This window comes from Dermochelys coriacea, chromosome 14 (genome assembly GCF_009764565.3).
Source record: "Dermochelys coriacea isolate rDerCor1 chromosome 14, rDerCor1.pri.v4, whole genome shotgun sequence".
Taxonomy (NCBI): domain Eukaryota; kingdom Metazoa; phylum Chordata; order Testudines; family Dermochelyidae; genus Dermochelys; species Dermochelys coriacea.
The window spans coordinates 15,904,353-15,923,720 of record NC_050081.1 but is presented as its reverse complement, the minus strand read 5'-3'; the positions used below and the strand labels follow the sequence as shown (position 1 = coordinate 15,923,720).

Here is a 19,368-nt window from a genome sequence, read left to right as displayed (position 1 = left end):
TTGGAATGTTGGTACTTATTATCCTGCAACAAGTCAGCGGCGTGCTGACGCTGATCAGAGAAACAGGCCTGAGGTGAGTGGGTTGCATCCTGACACCTCTGTGGAGGTCCAAGGAAAAGCCAGACCTCATTATCATTACTTGTTATTATTCCTGAATGTGTCTTTTAGTTCCCATTAAACAAACACCAAGGTCTCCAAATGCAACAACATTCAATCAGCTACATTTCTTCACATCACTGTCTGCACTACAACCATACAATTAAATCAGACAGTAATAAATAATTAACAAGTCCAAACTAGGGGTGTTTGCAATGACAGACAGGAGGACTGTGCATCTCACATTAGCCCCAGGGCTATCACGGCATGACCGAGTGAGATTTAAAACTAATTTGGTGAGTGAAATTTTAGTATCTCATTGAAACACACATTGTAAAGCCTTTCATCATTAGAATAAAAGTTTTTAAATTAATATTTGTGCCTTCATCTTTACTACTATAATATTGCTTAGAAACTACAAAGATGAGTGCAATCAAAACAACCCCTACATTAGACAGATCCACAACTCACTTAAGGATTCTCTGGACATTTGTAAACTGAAAGAAAGTTCACCTGAATAACACATTGCTCTTACAAGTTACAGATAGGAAATGTTGCAGGTAGCCCTGCAAGCTGATAATGCCACATACAATTAATAATTATTAATAATTAATACATTTTATTTCATATAGCATCTTTCATGCAATGCATCCCAAAACCTTATACATTTTTTTTAACTTCTCCAGGCCTCAGTCCCCTCATCCATAAAATGACCTGGCTTCTTAACAGTAGGGTGACCAGATAGCAAGTGTTAAAAATCAGGACAAGGGGTGGGGCATAATAGGTGCCAATGTAAGAAAAAACTCCAAAAATCAGGACTGTCCCTATAAAATCGGGACATCTGGTCACCCTACTTAAAAGGGTTGTGGAGAGGCCGTTAGTTAATATGCCATCCTTTCCTTACAGTGCAATGAAGATTGGATGGTAACACATGAATCTCAAATCCCATCATTTAGAATTTGCACATATTAAAGGCAGATCTTTCTAGCAGGTGGAGAGGCTGACACCACTGTGATAAATGCAGTATAGATGGATGGATAAGACTTTGAGCCAGCAGGGAGAGGGAAGGCTGTATGGCTAACAGAGATGGCCAAAAAAATAATTTTGTCACTTGCAAAAAATGTTTAACAAAAATGGGGGGAAAAACATTTTTCTTCTAATATTTTTTGGTTTCCATTGAAAAATCAAACTGCCAAAACTGATTTTTTAATATTGGGTGTATTTATTTATTGCAACTGACAACCACTTTTTTTTTGGGGGGGGGGGTTGCTGAAAACTGAAAAATGTTTAGGGGTTCAGTTTTTCAAAGAAAACCAACACGGCTGTGATGGAAATGGGCATTTTTGGATCCAATGGAGATCCTGGGACATTCACATGGAACTATGTGAGAATCCTCCCAGAAAAAGGCTATTTCCTTGGCTTCTCCCTTCCCTCCCCTTTGCCTGAGACAGCCGCACCCTACCCTCATCTCTGAGGCCCTGTCTGCACTAAGGTCATTTTCTATACATTGCTCACCTCCGTTAGCAACACTGGGAACTCTAGTGTAGATAGGTCACCAGCTACCACCAGGGTTTTTAACACTGTGTCAAGTACCCATGATCAGGGCAGGTCTAAAGGATACTGTTAAAAACAGCAGCAGCCAGTGGCCCATCTACACTAGGATTTCCAAAGTAGCTAACACCAGTAGAGCTGAGCTGGTGTTAGAAAAACGTGCAAACTATCCCTACAGTATACTCAGGGCCTGCGAATAGCTGTAGGTACCGATGGAATGACCACTCCTTCAGCAAAAGCAGTATCTCCTGGGAAACCCACCCTGCACAGAAAAAGTAACCGCACTTCATCCAGCAAATGCTCTCTGGTTCTCCACTCCAGCAGCCCCTCCTTTAGAGCCCGGGAGTCCCAAAGGGTTTTCAACAGCGACTGGAGCATATAGGCAGCTCCCCCATGGTGTGACTGGGGGGGGGGTCCTTTCTGGTTTTAGGGTGCGCCCTCCTGGCGCGCTTGGAGATCCTCTGGTGGAAGATGTAAAGGGTTAATCTTTGAACAGGGTTACTATTTAACCCGCCTGATGGGGGAGGGAAAATGACCGAACCGAGCTAAAGAAATTCACCAGCTCCAGGCCGCGGGGCGGGGCGGGGCAGCAGAGAAGCCTGAAGCGCGAGGCGGGGGGAGGCCCTCGCGGCATGGCCCGGGAGTTGCTGCTGCAGCCGGGCCTTCCGTGGTGGAACGTTGCAACACCGCGCTCCCAGCCCCAGCCCCCCGCGGAGGAGCATGGCCGGCCGAAGGGAGGCCGATCTCGGCTCGCTGCTGGCGCAGGCCCGGGTGGCGTACCGAGGGGCCTTTGCAGGGGCGGACCCTGAGGTCGCGGTGTCAGCCCCCGGCAGGGTGAACCTGATCGGAGAGCACACGGACTACAACCAGGGCTTCGTGCTGCCTATGGTAAGGGGGAGGGCAGAGGGGCTGGGCTTGGGGGGCCGCCGAAGCATTACTTGGGCTGTGGTCATGCCGGCACCCCCGCCTCCCCCCCCACGACTCGGGTGCAGCAAACCCAGGCACTTCGGTACGATCCCGTGCTTTCATTAGAGGAGCGTGGGATGAAGCCCGCATTGTTGCGAGGGTCGGGAGCGGACTCCTCCGCGTGTGAATGCAAGTTGCTGCCTGTCTCCCTCCGTGTTTCTGCAGCCCCCTGGCTCGCGAGACGAACACTTGGCCCTCGTGTTTGCTACCCGGGGCGTCACTGCACAGAGAGCCACAACATGAACCGCCCCTTCCCCCAGAACTGCGGCGGAATAAAGAGCCCCCCCCCCCCCCCCGCCTGGATCACAGCGCTCACGCTTGCACTCAGTCCCAGCAAAACCAAGTCTTCCCGCTCTGCTGCAGCCTTTCTTTAGATCAGCAGGGTGCTGTAGAAACAGTAACTAATTCACTCGGCTCTGGATGTTGGATTATATTGGAACTGGAAAAGTTTCAGGAAAGGGCAACAAAAATTATTAGGTTTCAGAGTAGCAGCCGTGTTGGTTTGTATTCGCAAAAAGAAAAGGAGGACTTGTGGCACCTTGGAGACTAACAAATTCATTAGAGCATAAGCTTTCATGAGCTACAGCTCTGATGAAGTGAGCTGTAGCTCACGAAAGCTTATGATCTAATAAAAATGATTAGGGGTCTGGTGTGTCGGCCATATGGGGAGCACTTAATAAGACTGGGACTTTTCAGCTTTGAAAAGAGACAACTAAGGGGAGGATCTGATTGAGGTCTATAAAATCATGACTGATGTGGAGAAAGTAAATAAGGAAGCATTAGTTATATTCCTCATAACACAAGAACTGGGGGGTTACCAAATGAAATTAATAGGCAGCAGGTTTAAAACAAACAAAAGGAAGTATTTTTTCACATAGTGCACAGTCAATCTGTGGAACTCCTTGTCAGAGAATGTTGTGAAGGCCAAGACTATAACAGGGTTAAAAAAAGAACTAATAAATTCATGGAGGATATGAATTAAAAGTTAATGGCTATGGGCAGGGATGGTGTCCCTAGCCTCTGTTTGCCAGAAGCTAGGAATGGGCGACGGGGATGGACCGTCAAATACCAAATACTGGAAGACAGGATATTGGGCTAGATGGCCCTTTGGTCTGACCCAGTACAGCCATTCTTATGTTATGTTCTTATGGATAAAAATCAGGCCTAAGGATAATAAGTCCCCCATTTTAATAAACTGTTAAGGTTTCCCCCATCACTGTGTAATGCTTTTTGGCCTGAGCTGTGGCTATCCAGTGGCAGCACTGCCAGACACGCTGGGTGTGTTCGGAAGCACTTCTTAGCAGCCTCTTGGCCTGTGCTTGGATTAACTTCCCCAAACAAGAATTCAAGGTCTTAGGATAATTCATTGGAGAAGATAGGAACCATTCTCATCTTCCTGCCATTCCAGGAACCGAACAAGGGCCAGAGAGTGGACTTAGAGCACCACTGTGTGGGCACAGCGCTAGGGAAAACAGCTTCAGGCCAAGATTTCCAACTGTGGATGGCTCCTCAATCCTTTATTTTTTTTTTATTTTTATTTTTTTCCCCTGGCCTCTCAGTAAATGGCCTAATTTCCAAAGGTGCTGAGTGCCCTTCGACTTCCTGCGCTCAGCAGGGCTTTTGCAAATCATGCCACTTATTTAGGTGCTTAAATATGGATTTGGGAGCCTGTCTCTTGACAATCTTGGGCTTGGCCTGTAATTACAACTCCATCTCCTTCAGAGCTGCTGTCTCACCACCGAGCACAACAGGTAACATGGCCCTGCGTAAACGAGGTAACAGATGGGTTGTACTGCCCTTCCCCTATTCCAAAGCTATGTTCTGAGGCAACAACTGGGCAGTTAAACTGCTTAATTCTCCCTTCTTTTCTTTACTCGCTCCATAGTTTCTGCCTCTCTAACTTTTAATTTTCAAACACCTTTTGATGCGCAACAGAGTTTTCTGCCCCTTTTGACTGCTTGGAGCAAATCCTGACTCCATTAACTTGGTCTCTGACTAGGACTTTGTTTGACAGTGGTAACATTGGGGAAACCCTAGGAGAAAAGGTCAGGGTGATGCCCTCACTTTCCATGGAGCCTCGACTGTGAGGATGGCATTTGTGATGTGATGACCTGTCCACTAGCAGCTAGGCGGAAACCATTATACTGGTTTCCTACAGGCCACCAAAGAGCTAGCACAACACAGTAATGCCTTTGGGTCTCCTGCTCTAGGATGGGGAATCAGTGGTGGGTTTTTTTTGTTTTTGTGGGTTTTTTTTTTATTTTAATTTTATTCAAGGCTGCTTTTCATGTGAACAAACCGGTCCAGGGAATAAAATCCTGACCGGGAGGCAATCCTAAGAGCATCATCTCTGCACACGTGTATTGTTCTGTCGCTCTGTATAGGAAGGCTGGTGTCTCTCTGAGGGCAGCATTAAGGTTGTTTGAGTATCTTAATTGCAGGACATGGCAGCAAGGCCATCACCATCCTTGTGATAAGAGGCACAAAGTAGCGACCAGTTCATAGAGAGTGGGGAAATTCCTGCTCCTCGGGGCTCCAGCCTGCTCCCTATGGCCAGTTTCCCAGTGGGAGCAGGATCCCAGCCTTAATATCAAGACCCTCCGATATCTCTGCGCTGTCAGTTCTGCTGGCTTTCTGGAAGCAGGACGTGTTGCAGGTTTCCATCATTTCCTTTTGCACTGGGTGGGGTTCAGCCAACGCCTCTCTCTGCAGGCTCTGCAGCTGGGCACCGTGGTGGTCGGGAGCCCAAGGCAGGATGGAACAATATCCATCATTACAACCGCGGAGAAGGCAGAGGAGCCCAAAAGGGTGGAGTTTCCAGCTCCGACAGAAAGAAACACCCTGAGGCCCGGGGAACCTCATTGGGCCAACTATGTGAAGGGCGTGATCCAGCATTACCGGGGTAAGGCCCAAACACACCTGGGCGGCGGGAGAGCTGCTTGGGTCAGCAATGTTCCTGCAGGCTCTCGGGATGCAGCGTGCTCTGGTTGGGAGGGTGGGTGTTACAATGGGACTGGGACAGAACTAGGAACAACTGTAGCCTCACTTCCAGCTGAAGGTTAGTGAAACCCAGCTGATCCCTGCAGCTGCTGTTCCATTCGTGTCTTGTCTGTGACTACAAGATGGTGCCTGAAACCCAGGTGCCATCTCTCTTCCATCACCAGGCAGCCTGCCTTCCTGCTCCCAGAAGTGACTGCTCCATGGCGGAACTGGCTGTGAGTAAGGGAGATCTTCCTCCACTGCCCTTTCCTTTCCCTGAAGCTGCTGTCCCAGCATTGGGCTCCAACGATAGAGAGACCAAATAGCCGTGTGCCAAGCATGGCTACAGCTTGGTTGTCTGGATTGCCTCTTGGGAGTGAGAGCAGAAGAGTTAAAGATGGACCCTGAATCAGCTCATTATAGCTGTAGTTCTCAGCTCCTCAGAGCTGGCCTTCATCTGACCTCTATCTGGTCAGAAACAGCCAGATTGCAACCGGCCTTTCGAAACTGGACATAGTTCCCCCAGCCTCTCTCCGACGGCAGCTGCCTCCCATGGGGTGTTGTACTCCCTGGGGGTGGCGCCAGTCCAAGTAGACTTCATTTTCTGTCTTGTCTCTGGTTGGGCTCATTCTCCTTCTCCCCTTTGTTTTTTGTCTCCATTACAGCCGGTCCTCTCCCAGGCTTCAACGCAGTGATAGCCAGTAACGTTCCACTTGGTGGTGGCCTGTCTAGTTCAGCCTCTCTGGAAGTGGCTATGTATACCTTTCTGCAGCAGCTCTGCCCAGGTAACACAGCTGCCGGTTCATCAGCTCCACAAGCCTGGTGCAAGAGAGAACCTCTCTTTTGGGATCCTCTGCGCCAAATCCAGGTGTTGGCCAAGAGACACTATCGGAGATGCTGTGATTCTAGTTCTCCCCTTCACCTCCACCGAGAGCTGCATCACAGCTACTGAGCTGCTCTCCCTGCCCAGAGGTAGAGCCCATCCCTTCCAACAGGGCCCCTCCAGATCCCTGGCTAACTCTGCACAGGATTAATAGGAACGCTCGCTCGCGCGCGCTCTCTCTCTCTCTCTGTTGAGAATCAACCAGGAAGTTCTTTGGGTTGGCGAGGGTGGGTGGAGAATGGTCCTTTAGGAGCAAGTGTGAGAAAATAGCAGCACTTCCACCCTTCCCTGCTAGTGTATCAAATCAAATTCTGGCTGAAGGATGTGGTATCCAACATATGGTGACTGGATTGGTCCATGCAGCCTGGTACCCTGTCTGTGATAGTGGCCAGCACAATTGATGCCCAAGAAGATGACAAATCTGCCCCTCACCCTGGGGAAGAGTGTGCCTAGATGGTGCAGTGTTGCACATGGGTGGGGAAGATTCCTTGTGACCCCATCTGGTCACAAATTAACAGAATTAAGCACAGAATATGCTACATACAAGGTTTATACCTCCCTTAAGCTCTGTTCTGAGGCCTTGCACAGGCTCTCTGCAGGGGGGTGAATTTCACCCGGGCTGCAATTCCCCTTCGCTTGCATAGCTGCAAACGTTATGAGCAGAGATGGGTTCAAGGCACAGAATCTGGATTTGGAGTCTGAACTGTTTTAGTTGGGAGCGATCTCTAGCTATAAATCCAGCCCTCTTTAAACAGGCGGCTGCAGTGCTGGCTCTGTAATGAAAGAAAGTGAAAATGAGCTTTAATTCCCCACCCCTGGATCTCTTGGGCAAGGTGGGAAATGGCACGAAGCAGGCACCATGCTAATCTAGCTCTTTCTCATTTGGCACAGATGATGGGGACTTAGTAGCCAAGGCTCTGGCATGCCAGAAGGCTGAGCACACCTTTGCTGGTATGCCTTGTGGGATCATGGACCAGTTCATATCTGTGATGGGCAAAAAGGGCCATGCGTTGCTGATAGACTGCAGGTCAGGACACGGACTCATAGCTTACTATACCATCTAATGATGATACTCTGCGCTTCTACAGCACCTTCCCTCCAAGGATCTCAAAGCGCTTCATGATCATCTGCCTACTATTCCTCATAACAGAGCATTGGAGAGGTGCAGGTCCAGACACCCAGTTACATTAAGGCCCCTTTGTACCACTCTGGCAGTGTAAAGGGCTTTGGAAGTGAATCACATTTATACGTGGAATGGCATAAAGGGTCCTCAACCTAAGTGAGAATTTGTCCTTGGCCACCCTGTGTGACCTTGAGCAGGCCAGCAGAGCTGGGATTACAGCCCGGGTCTGCCGATTCTCAGTCCTGTGTTCTGCCCACTAGACCACACTGCCTCCCACAGAGCAGAATCGCTGCCTTGTCCTGGTTGCGCAGTGTAACTCTTATGTATAGTATCTAGCTGGCTGGGCAAGGGCAACCCCAGCCTGGGAATTCAGACAGCAAGGTGAGCTGTTGCCTACTGGAACTTGTAGCATCCCGTGACCTTCGGCCAGTGTCAAAGAGTCACAGTCCCCTCTACCCAGCACTCCCCAGCTTTTGGGATCGAGCCATTGAGACACAAGCCACAGAGAGCTTGGGATAGGGCCACAAGATGGCTCCATGGCTGTGGATGCAGGATAGCTTTCCACAGGGTTATTATGGGAATGGAATGACTTGAACAGTAAAACCCTGACAGAAATCGGGTCTGTAACTTCATGGTAAAAATCCTTACAGGATCATGGCCAGTAAACCCACCCTTGGAGGGTCAGGAGTTACTACTGAACATTTCCACTGCAGTAGTGCCTACTGGCCACGACCAGGCTGGGCCCCTGTTGTGGTAGGTGCTGTACAAACCCCGAATAAATGACAGCCCCAGAGAGCTTAAGGTTAAACTGAAGAGCCCCCAAACACCTGGGGTAGCTTATGTAGAGGGTAAGCACTGGGTAGGGAGGACTAGCTTTATCTGTGCATGGGCAGGGCCTAGTAAAATAGAGCCCTGACTTGGGCCTGTGGCTGATGCTGCAATACAATTGCTGAGATGATGATGAATCCAGCAGCGAGGTGCACAAACCACCTTAACTCTGCCCCCTTAGATACCAGCCTCCCAGCTGGGTGGGTGGAGAGCAGCTGTAACGCTGGCTTTGTTCCTAGGTGGCTGAGCCCCAGAGCGGTGCCCGTGGCCTCGCTGCAACGCAGGCTCCTGAGGGGCGCCAAGGGGGCTGCCCCGCTGCAGCTCCCAGCTCGTCAGGGTCCCGTCCCGGTGACCCTGCTGTGGCCTCTGTTCCAGGTCGCTGGAGACTTTCCTCTTGCCCTTGCCTGACCCCAGCGTAGCGGTTCTCCTCACCGACTCCAACGTGCGGCACACGCTGACGGGCAGCGAGTACCCCACACGCCGGCGCCAGTGCGAGGAGGCAGCAAAGGCTCTGGGCAAGGCCAGTCTGAGGGAGGCCGGTCTGGCCGACTTGGAGGGTGAGGGCAACGTCTTCCTTGGGTCACCTGAACAGTCTGCTGCAGCCTAAATCTTGTGAGAGGGTGGGGGGAGCGAGCTTGGTGACTGCGGTGGGGGAGAGGGGCAGGGAGCTTGGCGACTGCGGGCGAGGGGAGAGGGGCAGGGAGCTTGGCGACTGCGGGTGGGGGGGGAGAGGGGCAGGGACGGTGTGGGGAGCGAGCTTGGCGACGGCGGGGGGGGAGAGGGGCAGGGACGGTGTGGGGAGCGAGCTTGGCGACTGCGGGGGCGGGGGGGAGAGGGGCAGGGACGGTGTGGGGAGCGAGTTTGGCGACTGCGGGGGCGGGGGGGAGAGGGGCAGGGACGGTGTGGGGAGCGAGTTTGGCGACTGCGGGGGCGGGGGGGAGAGGGGCAGGGACGGTGTGGGGAGCGAGTTTGGCGACTGCAGGGGCGGGGGGAGAGGGGCAGGGAGCTTGGCGACTGCGGGGGGGAGAGGGGCAGGGACGGTGTGGGGAGCGAGCTTGGCGACTGCGGGGGTGGGGGGGGAGAGGGGCAGGGACGGTGTGGGGCGTGAGCTTGGCAACTGCAGGAGGGGGAGAGGGGCAGGGAGCTTGGCGACTGCGGGGGGAGAGGGGCAGGGACGGTGTGGGGAGCGAGCTTGGCGACGGCGGGCGGGGGGAGAGGGGCAGGGACGGTGTGGGGAGCGAGCTTGGTGACTGCAGGGGGGGAGAGGGGCAGGGACGGTGTGGGGGGCGAGCTTGGCTACTGTGGGGGGGTGGGGCAGGGACTGGGGGGAGCGAGCTTGGTGACTGCAGATGGGGAGGGGGCAGGGATGGTGTGGGGAGCGAGCTTGGCGGCACTGGCTGGGAGGCAGTGGGAGAGGGGCAGGGACGGTGTGGGGAGCGAGTTTGGCACCTGAGGGGGTGGGGGGGCAGGAAGAGGGGTAGGGACTGCATATGGAGTAAGCTTGGTGACTGCAGGGGGCAGATAGAGAAGTGAACTCAAAAGGTGCAGGGCAGCATGGGGCTCCATTCCAGGTGGTGCCGTTTGGAGGCCCTAGGCCGTGGGTAGCATCTCAGTCCAGCCTTGTGCGTCTCCAGCTGCCCGGGCCCAGCTGAGCGAGGTGGTGTACCGGCGCGCGAGGCACGTCATCGGAGAAATAGAGCGCACCTCCCAGGCAGCGCAGGCGCTGCGGGCCAGGGACTACAGGACATTTGGGAGGCTGATGGTGGAGAGTCACAACTCCCTCCGGTATGGGCATCGCCAGCCCCGCTGGGTAGGGACACTCCAGCCGGGGGTAGGATAGCAATAGCTCTCGGGGCCCAAGGGTGGGACACAAGGAGAGCAACGTGGACAGATTAAACCATGAGATTTCTCATGCAGTGTCCTATCTAGTCTCTCCCACAGCTCAGCGTTGCAGAGGGGAACAGCCTGCAATAAGTGACCGACTTTAGGAATAATGGCAGAGAAGAGCCTGTTCTACAGCCTCTGCGTTGGTCTGTACCAGAGGATTCAGAAGGAGGCCTCTGCCCCTGCTCCTCAAGCGTGCCCCTGGCCAGTTACCCAATACTCCTACCACTGAAGGGAATGTGCCAGGCTAACCCCAGCCACTGGGCCTGCGGGGGCCCGCAGTTTGAGAGACCCTGCCCTCTCCATTTTTGGCTAGCAAATGCATGCGTTTCTAGGACTGGCCCTGAAATTCGACCCCGGGAAGAATCAAATGAATCTTCCATCTCCCATGGCAGCCAGGTGCTATAGGGCTGGGTGTTTGGAATGCGTTTACCGGGACGCGGCACTGGCAGGCTGCCCAGACTCTGGTTCTTGTTTCCCAGGGATGATTATGAGGTCAGCTGTCCTGAGCTGGATGAGCTGGTAGCTGCAGCGCTGGACGTCAGTGGGGTTTATGGCAGCAGGATGACGGGCGGAGGCTTTGGAGGCTGCACGGTCACGCTGCTGGAGGCTGAAGCAGCAGAGGAAGCTCTGCAGCACATCCAGGTATGTAGCCCTTCTAACGCCATAGCTCTGACCTTCAGCCTGGCCCTAGCACTTGCAGGGCAGAGCCCGGCTCCACCAGCTTGGAACCTGCCTGGTCAGAATTCTCCACCCAAGGCAGAGGAGGATCAGGCCCATGGAAGATGGCTGAAAAGACTGCTCTGCCTTTGTTCTGGCTTTCCGCAGCGTAGATCAGGCTCGGGTAGTGAGACAGACGAGTTTCTCCAGAGAATATCGCGGGAGAGTGAATAAGCAAAGTGACACGTAGCTGGAAACCTTTCTTGGAGGACTTGGATTGGTAATGAGGCTCTAGGACCTTTGGCTCGCTAGGGTGCTAGTCTCAATATGATCATTTTACTAGTCCTATCGGATGGCTCTACTGAAGTGTATATGAAATGAGTTGTGGTTGGGGGCCAGTAATACTCAGTCCAGCAAATTGCTTCCCTGAATGCATTCTGATCGCATGGCCCATTGCATTAGCATGCAGACTTTGTTGAACTCTTCAGTGCTTGCTTCTCCTTTTGTCTCCTAGGAGAAGTACAATGGCACAGCTACTTTCTATTTCACCACGCCTTCAGATGGGGCAAAGGCACAGCCTCTCTAAGGAGTGACTTCCCTTTCTGCATAGGACGCTCTGATCTCCAGGTCCTCAGTGTCAGAGGAAAATTTCTGGGTCAGCTGCCTTCCCCCTTCCTCCTGCAGGAAATCAAACGTGGCTCTGTTTTTAACTTCACAACAGAACACAGGGAAATGTACAAATCTGTGCTACTCAAGTAATAAAACTAATTTTGCACAACAGTTCTGCCTCTTGACTTAACCATCTCAGTCTAAACCATTGGAGACTATATTCTGATCTCAGTTACACAAACGTAAGTATGACTTACAGTGAACAGACCAGAGACTGATCCAGATTACTGCAGTGGTATGGGCAACATGTAGTGGCAATGTAGTAATGCCTTGCATGAAGCTCAGTAATTACTGAAGGGAAGTGTAAGGGACTAAGATGGCAGAGGGCCATGTGCCAAATAGCTTGAGAGAAGGAGTCACTGATATGCTGGGAGCATGGTACATCCTAGCCACTGTAACTCATCCCTTGCCAGCTTGCACAATCTTTGAAATAAATGGGGCAACCCGACTAGAGAGAAACTCTTTTTTATTAGGTGCAATATAAAGCAGCGTGGTCCAGAACACCCGCAGACAGACTTTCTTGGCACACACAGGAAGTATTCATATGCCAACAATTGTCCTTATCTGATGAAAGCTACAAAAAAGTGGTTACGTTCTATTGTGACTCTTCTGTACAAACCTTTTAAAAAGGGCAGGTTGTTAGAATTGGGATCGGCTAACAGGCTGCATTCTGCCCCAGATAACTTAAAACTCTTTGGTTACAATTATTGTGTGAACTCTTGAGGCAGCAAATCAGTGTGTTATAACTATGGTACAAAGCACTGTGATGCACAGCAAAGGGAGGCTATGGTGCAACAGGGTGTGGCTTTGGTGAAATGCCACTTTAGCTGAAAATACTTCCATGCCAGGAACTGAAATATAAGGCAACTACCACCTGGCCAGCCAACTGGACATTCATTCAGTAACTAAATATCTCTAATGGGCTGTGTAAAACCACATTTGGTTTCATTTCTAACAGACCAGGCTTCTTGTATTTAGATCAAAAACTAAACTAGCCCCTGTTCCAACCTAGGTTTAGGACAGGATGGTCATGCACAAGGGGGACAATATGTGTATCTCTTGCTCGCTCTCTCTCACACACATGCACACCCACCCACCTACCTGGCTCACAGGGAAATCAGTGGCAAAATTTCCATTGAAGCCAGGTGCAAGACTGAGCCCTTGAAATGGTCTGTACTGTGAGCTCTCCCTGGTTCTCAAGGAATGGCAGAGAAGTTCCATAGTCTGCTTAAATAAAACAAACACCACCTCCAGGGAGTAAGGGCAGATATTGTTCCATGGCCTTTGAAAACTGGCTTTACCCATGAAAGGTGGGAGCTGCCATTCTTACTAGAAACAGTTTTCCAAATTCTCATGAGCAGCTCCCATGCTATTTGGCTGAGGGTGAAGTTGAACCAGTCCACGCTCAGACCCCTTCAGAACCAAATGTAAAACAAGGGGCAAGCATTTCTCGTTGGTAGATTTCAAAGGTGAGCCCTAGCATCCCCCTCTGACAGATATGCATGTGGCACCAGCATGTTAAGTGTCTTGCCAAAGCTCAGGGAATGAGTTAGGGGTTTTGCCTGCCAATCCACAGCTCTAGCTTTTGGCCCATGCTGCCTCAGCTCTTGTTCAGCCAGCTAACACTGTGTAGGGGCCTGGAGGGGCTTAGGGGGAGATTTTCAAAGGCATAAATAGGAGGTAGGTGTCCAATTCCCACTGACTTCCCATGAGAGTTGGGCACTTAACTGCCCTCTGGGCCATTGCAAATCTTCCCTTAAGGCTTTAGGTTAACAGCCATCTTCAACATTGGCACAGCTGGTGTTGGATGTGTGGCTACGGAACTGAGCACACAAGCCCTGTGGTTAGTATGAGCCGTTATGATCAGAAACACTTGCTTCAGAGGCAGCCCTCAGGGAGAGGGTTGGAAAGTGAAACGTACAAACGAGTCACCCCACTGGCAGAACTTAGTGCTTCAGTGCAGTGTTTGCAGAGGCATGTAGGACAGAAAGGAGAAGCTCCCCCCTGGGCATTGCCACAAATGCCCTAGGGAAAGTGAACATACAGAGGTTCCATCACCACCGGGTTGGGAAGTAGCAGGGAAGGAACTCAGCAAAGGGTATGGCAAGCTACTAGGATACCTCATTGACCCAGGAGCTAGACACACAGCAATAACGCCAGTAAAGGATCACTGGATAACAGCCAGACACACAACAGCCCCTCAGTCGTGGGTAGCAGGACCATGGGAGCTACTTGGCTCACGCAGCCACAGCCTTGCCACAAGTGGTAGCTAGGCACGGCAGGGTTCCAGCACAGCTCTTTACCCTGATGTGGTCTGAGAATGGCTGATGCTGGGGAAAGAACGACGTGGCTGAGGCTAACAGTTCATCCACTGTAAAGGAGAGAGAGTGTCCCGCCCCCACTTCTCTCTCTGCCATCATCTTGTATTTACTAGGTGACAGTGGAATGTAATACTCTACCTTGGGCAGGGGATCAAATGCCTTTACAAGTCACACAATGGTATCTGCCTAAGCTCCACTGTGGGAAAAGTGATACCAATAAGGATTTTAGGTCTTAGGTTTATAACCGAGTTGGTCTTTCAAGAAAACAAAAATATTACCCATTTATAGCGCATGTCTTCCGCTCCTACGCCACTGAACTAGCAATTTTGCTTCTTCCCTTATAATCCTCCAGGCTTTACTTGGTCTTTGCCCAAGAGTCCGCTGTAGCTACAGTAAGACTGGACTGTTGTATGCTTTGCAGTACACAAGCTCCTCGATCTGGGATGCTGTAGGGGGTTGGGTTGCTGTACTGCAGAAATCAACAGTGGAGGATTTAGGTACTGATCTAAAGCCCATTGAAGGCACTGGGCGTTTTCCCATTGGCTTTGGATCAGGTTTCTTAACCAGTCTCTGCTATTAGAAATGTTTCCCAAAAGCTGTGTGTCCTTAATGCTCATTGTAGATCTCATCTACCTAGGTTTCTTTATAAAATAAAATATATTTATATATACACGAGGAAAACTGTACAAGAGTTAAGCAAAATTGCATCAGAGCATTGTGGGTAACGCCATGCAAACCAAGACTATCGTTTGTTACCGCAGCACCACACATTAGCAGCAGGGGGCTTTACACAAACAGGTGCAGTAGGAATGCAGTGATTACCCCTGACCATCTACATTGCAACACGGGCTTATAAACAATAGAACTGTGCACATTTGCAGAACACAATAGAGTTACCTCCCCCTGGTGAAATGAACAGGGGGAGAACAGGGCTGAGCCAGCAGATTGGGAAAATAAAAATGACCATGCACAACAGGTAGCACACAAGGCAGAGGGGGAGATGGACATTTAAATACAAACCAAAGCCCAGTGCAGTCAAACTCCCAGCGGGAGGCCAGCGGTGTGAGAGTGGGTAGGCAGCACATACACACACAGTCAACAGGTAAGGATTATACTACAGGGGACTCCACAAATGGCTGGCCAATGACGCTGCACTGAGAAGCCTCTGCGACAGACCACTCAGCGGAGATCCTAGGCCAGACAATCCAGAAATGGAGAGCTCCAAATGCCAATCACACACTTGCCACCCCATCCGCTGACTTGCCACCTCCACAGCAGTGGGCTTCCAAGGAGTGTCAAGTGCCACTGCAGTTCTATGCCCAGGTGAGATTGGGTGGGCACAGCGGCCCAGAGCCTGGCAGCTGACCATAGCATCAGCCTGCCTGAAAAGCTCTGCAGTCTGAACACGCTTGGCAGTCTTTCCCCAGCTCAGGCTTCGAAGAACTCTCTCTCCATCTGTTTGGTGAGTGTTCCGCTGGACATCATGGTCCTGCTGACAAACTCTTTGGTGACCTGCTTGGTAAGGGTGCCACTGCTCTCCACCCGCTGGGTGGTCATCAACATGCCATCTGCAACAAGAGGAGAAGGTCAGCAGTGGGCATGACGGCCTACGTGAGGTGCTGTCCTGGCTCTATCCCGGATGGATTGTCAGTCATGCACGCAGGTATCTGCAGGAGGAGCAGTAGCTTTTGGGCTCTAGCCTGTGCGTTGGGATCAAAAGGTTGAGAATTCTCTGCCAGACCCCACATGAAGGCCATCAGCCACAGCGGGACCTGGGCTGCGTTTGGAAATGCAACCATGGCGCATTTCTGACTGGCATTCACCCCGTACTAGGGGAGGCAGAGCAGGCAGTGCTGCAGCAAGGCCAGAGTGGTGTTGGTTCAGTTCCCATTGACAGCAATTTATTGGGTCTCAAAATCATCACCCCTTGGCACCAGAGGGGTGAAGGGATGGGGATATTTAAACATGATTTTTTAAATTGTTCATTCTTCCTCCCTCTCACTTTCTCCTTTCGCCCACCCTGCTGAAAGCCTACAGTGTTGAACAGCCTTGAGGAGCCCTCCAATAGCCCCTCCCTGGATGTCTGCAGAGCTAGGACCCTGAAATCTATGGGCAGTCAGGATTGTGCTGTAACTTTTCACTACACCAGGCACCTTCCTTTACACTGGGAGACACCCACAACTGTGACTCCGTACAACAATCTGCCCCGTCCCCAGTGCCTGAAGCATTCCAGACAGGAAGCTCTTACCTGTGTAGTAGGGCTCCAGAGAGGAGTGGCTGATGGTGGTGTTGGTGTTATATTCCACAGGGAGTTTGTACACTTCCTCTCTCATGTATTGCTGCCCTCCGAACTGAGAGAAAGCTCCTAGAGAGAAAAGGAGAAATGTCAACTCAGGGAATGTCGCAGGAGCTGTACAATCACATGGAGCCCCTAGCTACCCGTCACTGGCAGAGAGGTTATGTCATAACTGTTCCAGTAGGAGCCCTTAAAGAAAGAAATCTGAAGAATGCTCATGAGAGACTGGGAGACTGAAGGACCTCGTGAGATGGCTGCTGGGTCTTGGGGATGCACAGTCATCAAAAGAAGAAGGTTGGCAATAAAGTAACAGTAAAGTTTCTCAGACTCCTTTCTCACCCAAGGATCTCAAAGCCCCTTATAAATATTATATTAAACCTTGCTGCCCCCGGGAGATGCATATTATCCTCATTCTACAGATAGTGACTGTGGCACAGAAATTGTTTCACCTGCAGAGGCGGAAAGAGAACCCTGGAGTCCTGACCCAGTTTCCGGCTCTCCCCATGACTGCCATCTCCCACAGGTTGTCTTTTGTTCCCCCGGATATACACAAGAAATGTGGTACCTCCATCTTGAGACTCAATGGTGATGATGCCCTCTCTCTCTGGCCCAAACCCTTGCGTGGTCTTGGCTTGCACTTTGAACTTGTAGGGGATGTTCTCGCTCAGGTAGGGCACTGTCAAGGAGGTTTCTGGGCTGTCCCCCTCCACATAGATATTCCTGGGTTCCCCTAAGCCAAATAGAAACACAGTATGAAGAGACAGAATACAATGGTTCCCTAAAGCCCACCACCATTCCCACCAAACTTCCTCCCCTACTCACCCCCTCCTCCGCTGCTACCCTCCTGCAGTTTCCACCACCCTCTTCCCTGCCCCACTTTATTCTTGTCTCAGCCCTCATCCCACCCCTTATGACATCCCTGGCTCTGTCGAAAGATCCCCATTTCAGTACAGGGCTGGGTCTCAGTTCCAGCCCTCCCCACTAAGGCTGCTCAGGGATTGAACAGAGCGGGAGGCATGTGACATGCTACGCTTTAGCTCCAGCAAAGGGATAGTTTGTCACTTCTCCCATGGCTTGTTTCCAGCCCAGCCTGAGCGAGAACATACCTCCTCCTCCATGCAGCATCTCGCAGGTGACCATGTAGCCCAGAATGGCCCCGTTGGGCTTGCGGGGTCTCTCCCAGCTGAGCTGAAGCGACTCCGGGCTCAGGGCAGTGAACACCAGGGGTCCCGGCGCACTGGGGGTGCTCAGTGTAAACGGTGAACCTGCAGAAGCAACAGCGAGAGGTCTGTGCTGGAGAGGGGGAGAGAAGCAGCAGCCTGGGTCTATGCAGGTCACTGCTGTAATGAGCTGGGAGTCTCAGCTGTTTGCATAGTGAACTGAAGCTGGCGCATTCGGGAGCAGCATTCAAGGAGAGTGGGGGACGTTCTTTTCAAAGGGGGAGTGAAGGGGCTACAATTGGGAGCTTACAGAGCCTAAACTTCGACATGGGGTTGCTGCCTCCATGCCCCTGACTCCCAGCGCACCCTGAGGCCTGCCTCCATACCCCCCGGGGCAGTGGAGCAGTGTGTGAACCCTCCGCACTAGGGGCCCTGCGGCTCAATGCCCAGCCACAGGGAGACAGGAGGGGAGGGGAGGGGAGTGGAGTGAAGCCAGGGCCGTGCCCTCTCACCTGGTACAGGACTCAGCGGGCTCTGCGGATCCACCTGGGACTCAATGGTGATGACGCCCTCTCTCTCAGGGCCCCAACCCTCCTCGCTTTGGGCCTTCACCTTGAATATGTAGGAGTGGTTTGGCAGCAGGTTGTCCACCACCACCGAGTTGTGAGTGGGGTTCGGGATGCTCAGTCTGTGCACTTCTCCTGGAGGGGGGGAGGAAGGAGAGAGACAGGTGCCACCATACAGTCACAATGGCAGGGCTGCAGCCACAGTACAGAGCATGGGGGGGTTGACACACCAGAGCAGAGCAACCGTCCGTCAAACCTGTTCTCTTACCTCTGGCAGCGGCCTGTACATGAAGCGGACATGTCCTTACAGTGCAGGTGGCCAACTACAGCAGGGCAGTGTTTGTGTTCATGGGGGAATCCTTCCAAACCGCCAATAGCCTGACCCATGTGATAGGACCCCTCTGCCTTTAGAGAAGTCCTACGAGCCTGGGTACTCTGCCCTCATTGAGTGCAGGGTTATCCGGCTCCTTTCCAGACCCAGATGCAGCACTGAACTCAATGCGACAGGCTAGGGAGGGGTGAGGGTGAGCTGGGGGAAGCGTTGGGATGGTAGCTACAGTTACCCCATAATGGCCACTCTACATCTGTGTTTGCCATTGCGTTTCTCTGGCATCCGCCTCAGGGTCCAGAGGTGACTGGCTCTAAGCACTGACTAGAATTAGTAACAGGGAACAAGGAGGCTGAATGAATCAGACTTGGGCCCCTACTCCATCACCTTCCACCTGGATAGCTCACTGCACTTCAGATGTCAGCAAACGAGTCCTCAACACCGGGGGGAGAGGGAGGGACAAGGGGGGTGTTTGAGCTAGTCCAGACTGGGGAAAATGAGGCACCAGGAGGATAAATGATTTGCCCAAGGCCACCCAAGAAGTCTGTGGCACAGCTGGGACTAGACTCTCCTAAAATCCTGGCTCTGCTCAAATCAGTGGCAAAACTCCCATTGGCTTCAGTGGAACCCGGGTTCCGCTCTAGATCTCCCAGCCCCATGCTGTACCATGAAGACTCGTTCCACGCCCAGGACTGAGCCGTCAGCTGAACAGGGCTCACTGACCTCCATTGAGGAGCTGGTACTGCACGCTGTATCCTTGCACCGCTTTCTCGCACTGCGGCTCCTGCCAGCTGACTTTCAGGGAGGTGGGCCCCAGCGCAGAGAACACCAGGCGGGTGGGAGTGTCGGGGACGCCCAGGGCCATCCTGGAATCTGATGCAAAGAGGGAAAGTCACAACCTTGGGTTCATAGGCGAGAGGCAGAGGGGAAAAGAAGCAGACACAGCCCAGTGTGTGATGGTCCTGACAGTCCAGGGAGAATGCGGCAAAACGTCCTCCTCAACCATGGGCCGGATCTGCCGAGAACCTACCCTGAGGGGTTTTGGGGGCTGAGCTGAG

General features: G+C 52.1%; 3 protein-coding genes across 14 annotated transcripts in view; 1 reads left to right on the top strand and 2 right to left on the bottom strand.

The window, feature by feature from the left end:
* The window catches only part of LOC119842726, a 36,527-nt gene extending 33,702 nt beyond the window's left edge, over positions 1-2,825 (bottom strand). The window contains exon 1 of one of the 5 annotated variants that reach the window (XM_043497363.1): positions 2,586-2,825. In XM_043497363.1, coding sequence (XP_043353298.1) covers positions 2,586-2,703 — 118 coding nt within the window. In that variant the 5' untranslated portion in view covers positions 2,704-2,825. Of the gene's footprint in view, positions 1-2,427; positions 2,550-2,585 lie in introns of those variants that run through there. The other 4 variants (XM_043497364.1, XM_043497367.1, XM_043497368.1 and 1 more) reach the window with 4 other exon arrangements.
* Positions 1,707-11,750, top strand: GALK1 (galactokinase 1). Its single transcript, XM_038371226.2, has 8 exons — positions 1,707-2,535; positions 5,326-5,515; positions 6,258-6,377; positions 7,367-7,502; positions 8,802-8,983; positions 10,061-10,211; positions 10,793-10,955; positions 11,485-11,750. Exons 1-8 carry the CDS (start codon positions 2,368-2,370, stop codon positions 11,554-11,556), a joined length of 1,182 nt encoding a protein of 393 aa, XP_038227154.1. The 5' UTR covers positions 1,707-2,367; the 3' UTR covers positions 11,557-11,750.
* Positions 11,751-12,088: 338 nt separating this feature from the next.
* The window catches only part of ITGB4 (integrin subunit beta 4), a 57,261-nt gene continuing 49,981 nt past the window's right edge, over positions 12,089-19,368 (bottom strand). For 7 of the 8 annotated variants that reach the window (XM_043497356.1, XM_043497358.1, XM_043497359.1 and 4 more), the window contains 6 exons: positions 19,034-19,183; positions 17,929-18,117; positions 17,363-17,521; positions 16,822-16,986; positions 16,209-16,325; positions 12,089-15,528 (listed from right to left, as the gene is read on the bottom strand). In XM_043497356.1, coding sequence (XP_043353291.1) covers positions 15,389-15,528; positions 16,209-16,325; positions 16,822-16,986; positions 17,363-17,521; positions 17,929-18,117; positions 19,034-19,183 — 920 coding nt within the window. In that variant the 3' untranslated portion in view covers positions 12,089-15,388. The remainder of the gene's footprint in view (positions 15,529-16,208; positions 16,326-16,821; positions 16,987-17,362; positions 17,522-17,928; positions 18,118-19,033; positions 19,184-19,368) is intronic. The other variant, XM_043497357.1, reaches the window with a different exon arrangement.

Bases quoted from the DNA above. Each gene is read 5' to 3' on its own strand.
- GALK1 (XM_038371226.2), top strand. From the start codon at position 2,368: ATGGCCGGCCGAAGGGAGGCCGATCTCGGCTCGCTGCTGGCGCAGGCC. The intron at 6,378-7,366 runs GTAACACAGCTG...CATTTGGCACAG, and splicing joins TCTGCAGCAGCTCTGCCCAG to ATGATGGGGACTTAGTAGCC. The intron at 10,212-10,792 runs GTATGGGCATCG...CTTGTTTCCCAG, and splicing joins GAGAGTCACAACTCCCTCCG to GGATGATTATGAGGTCAGCT.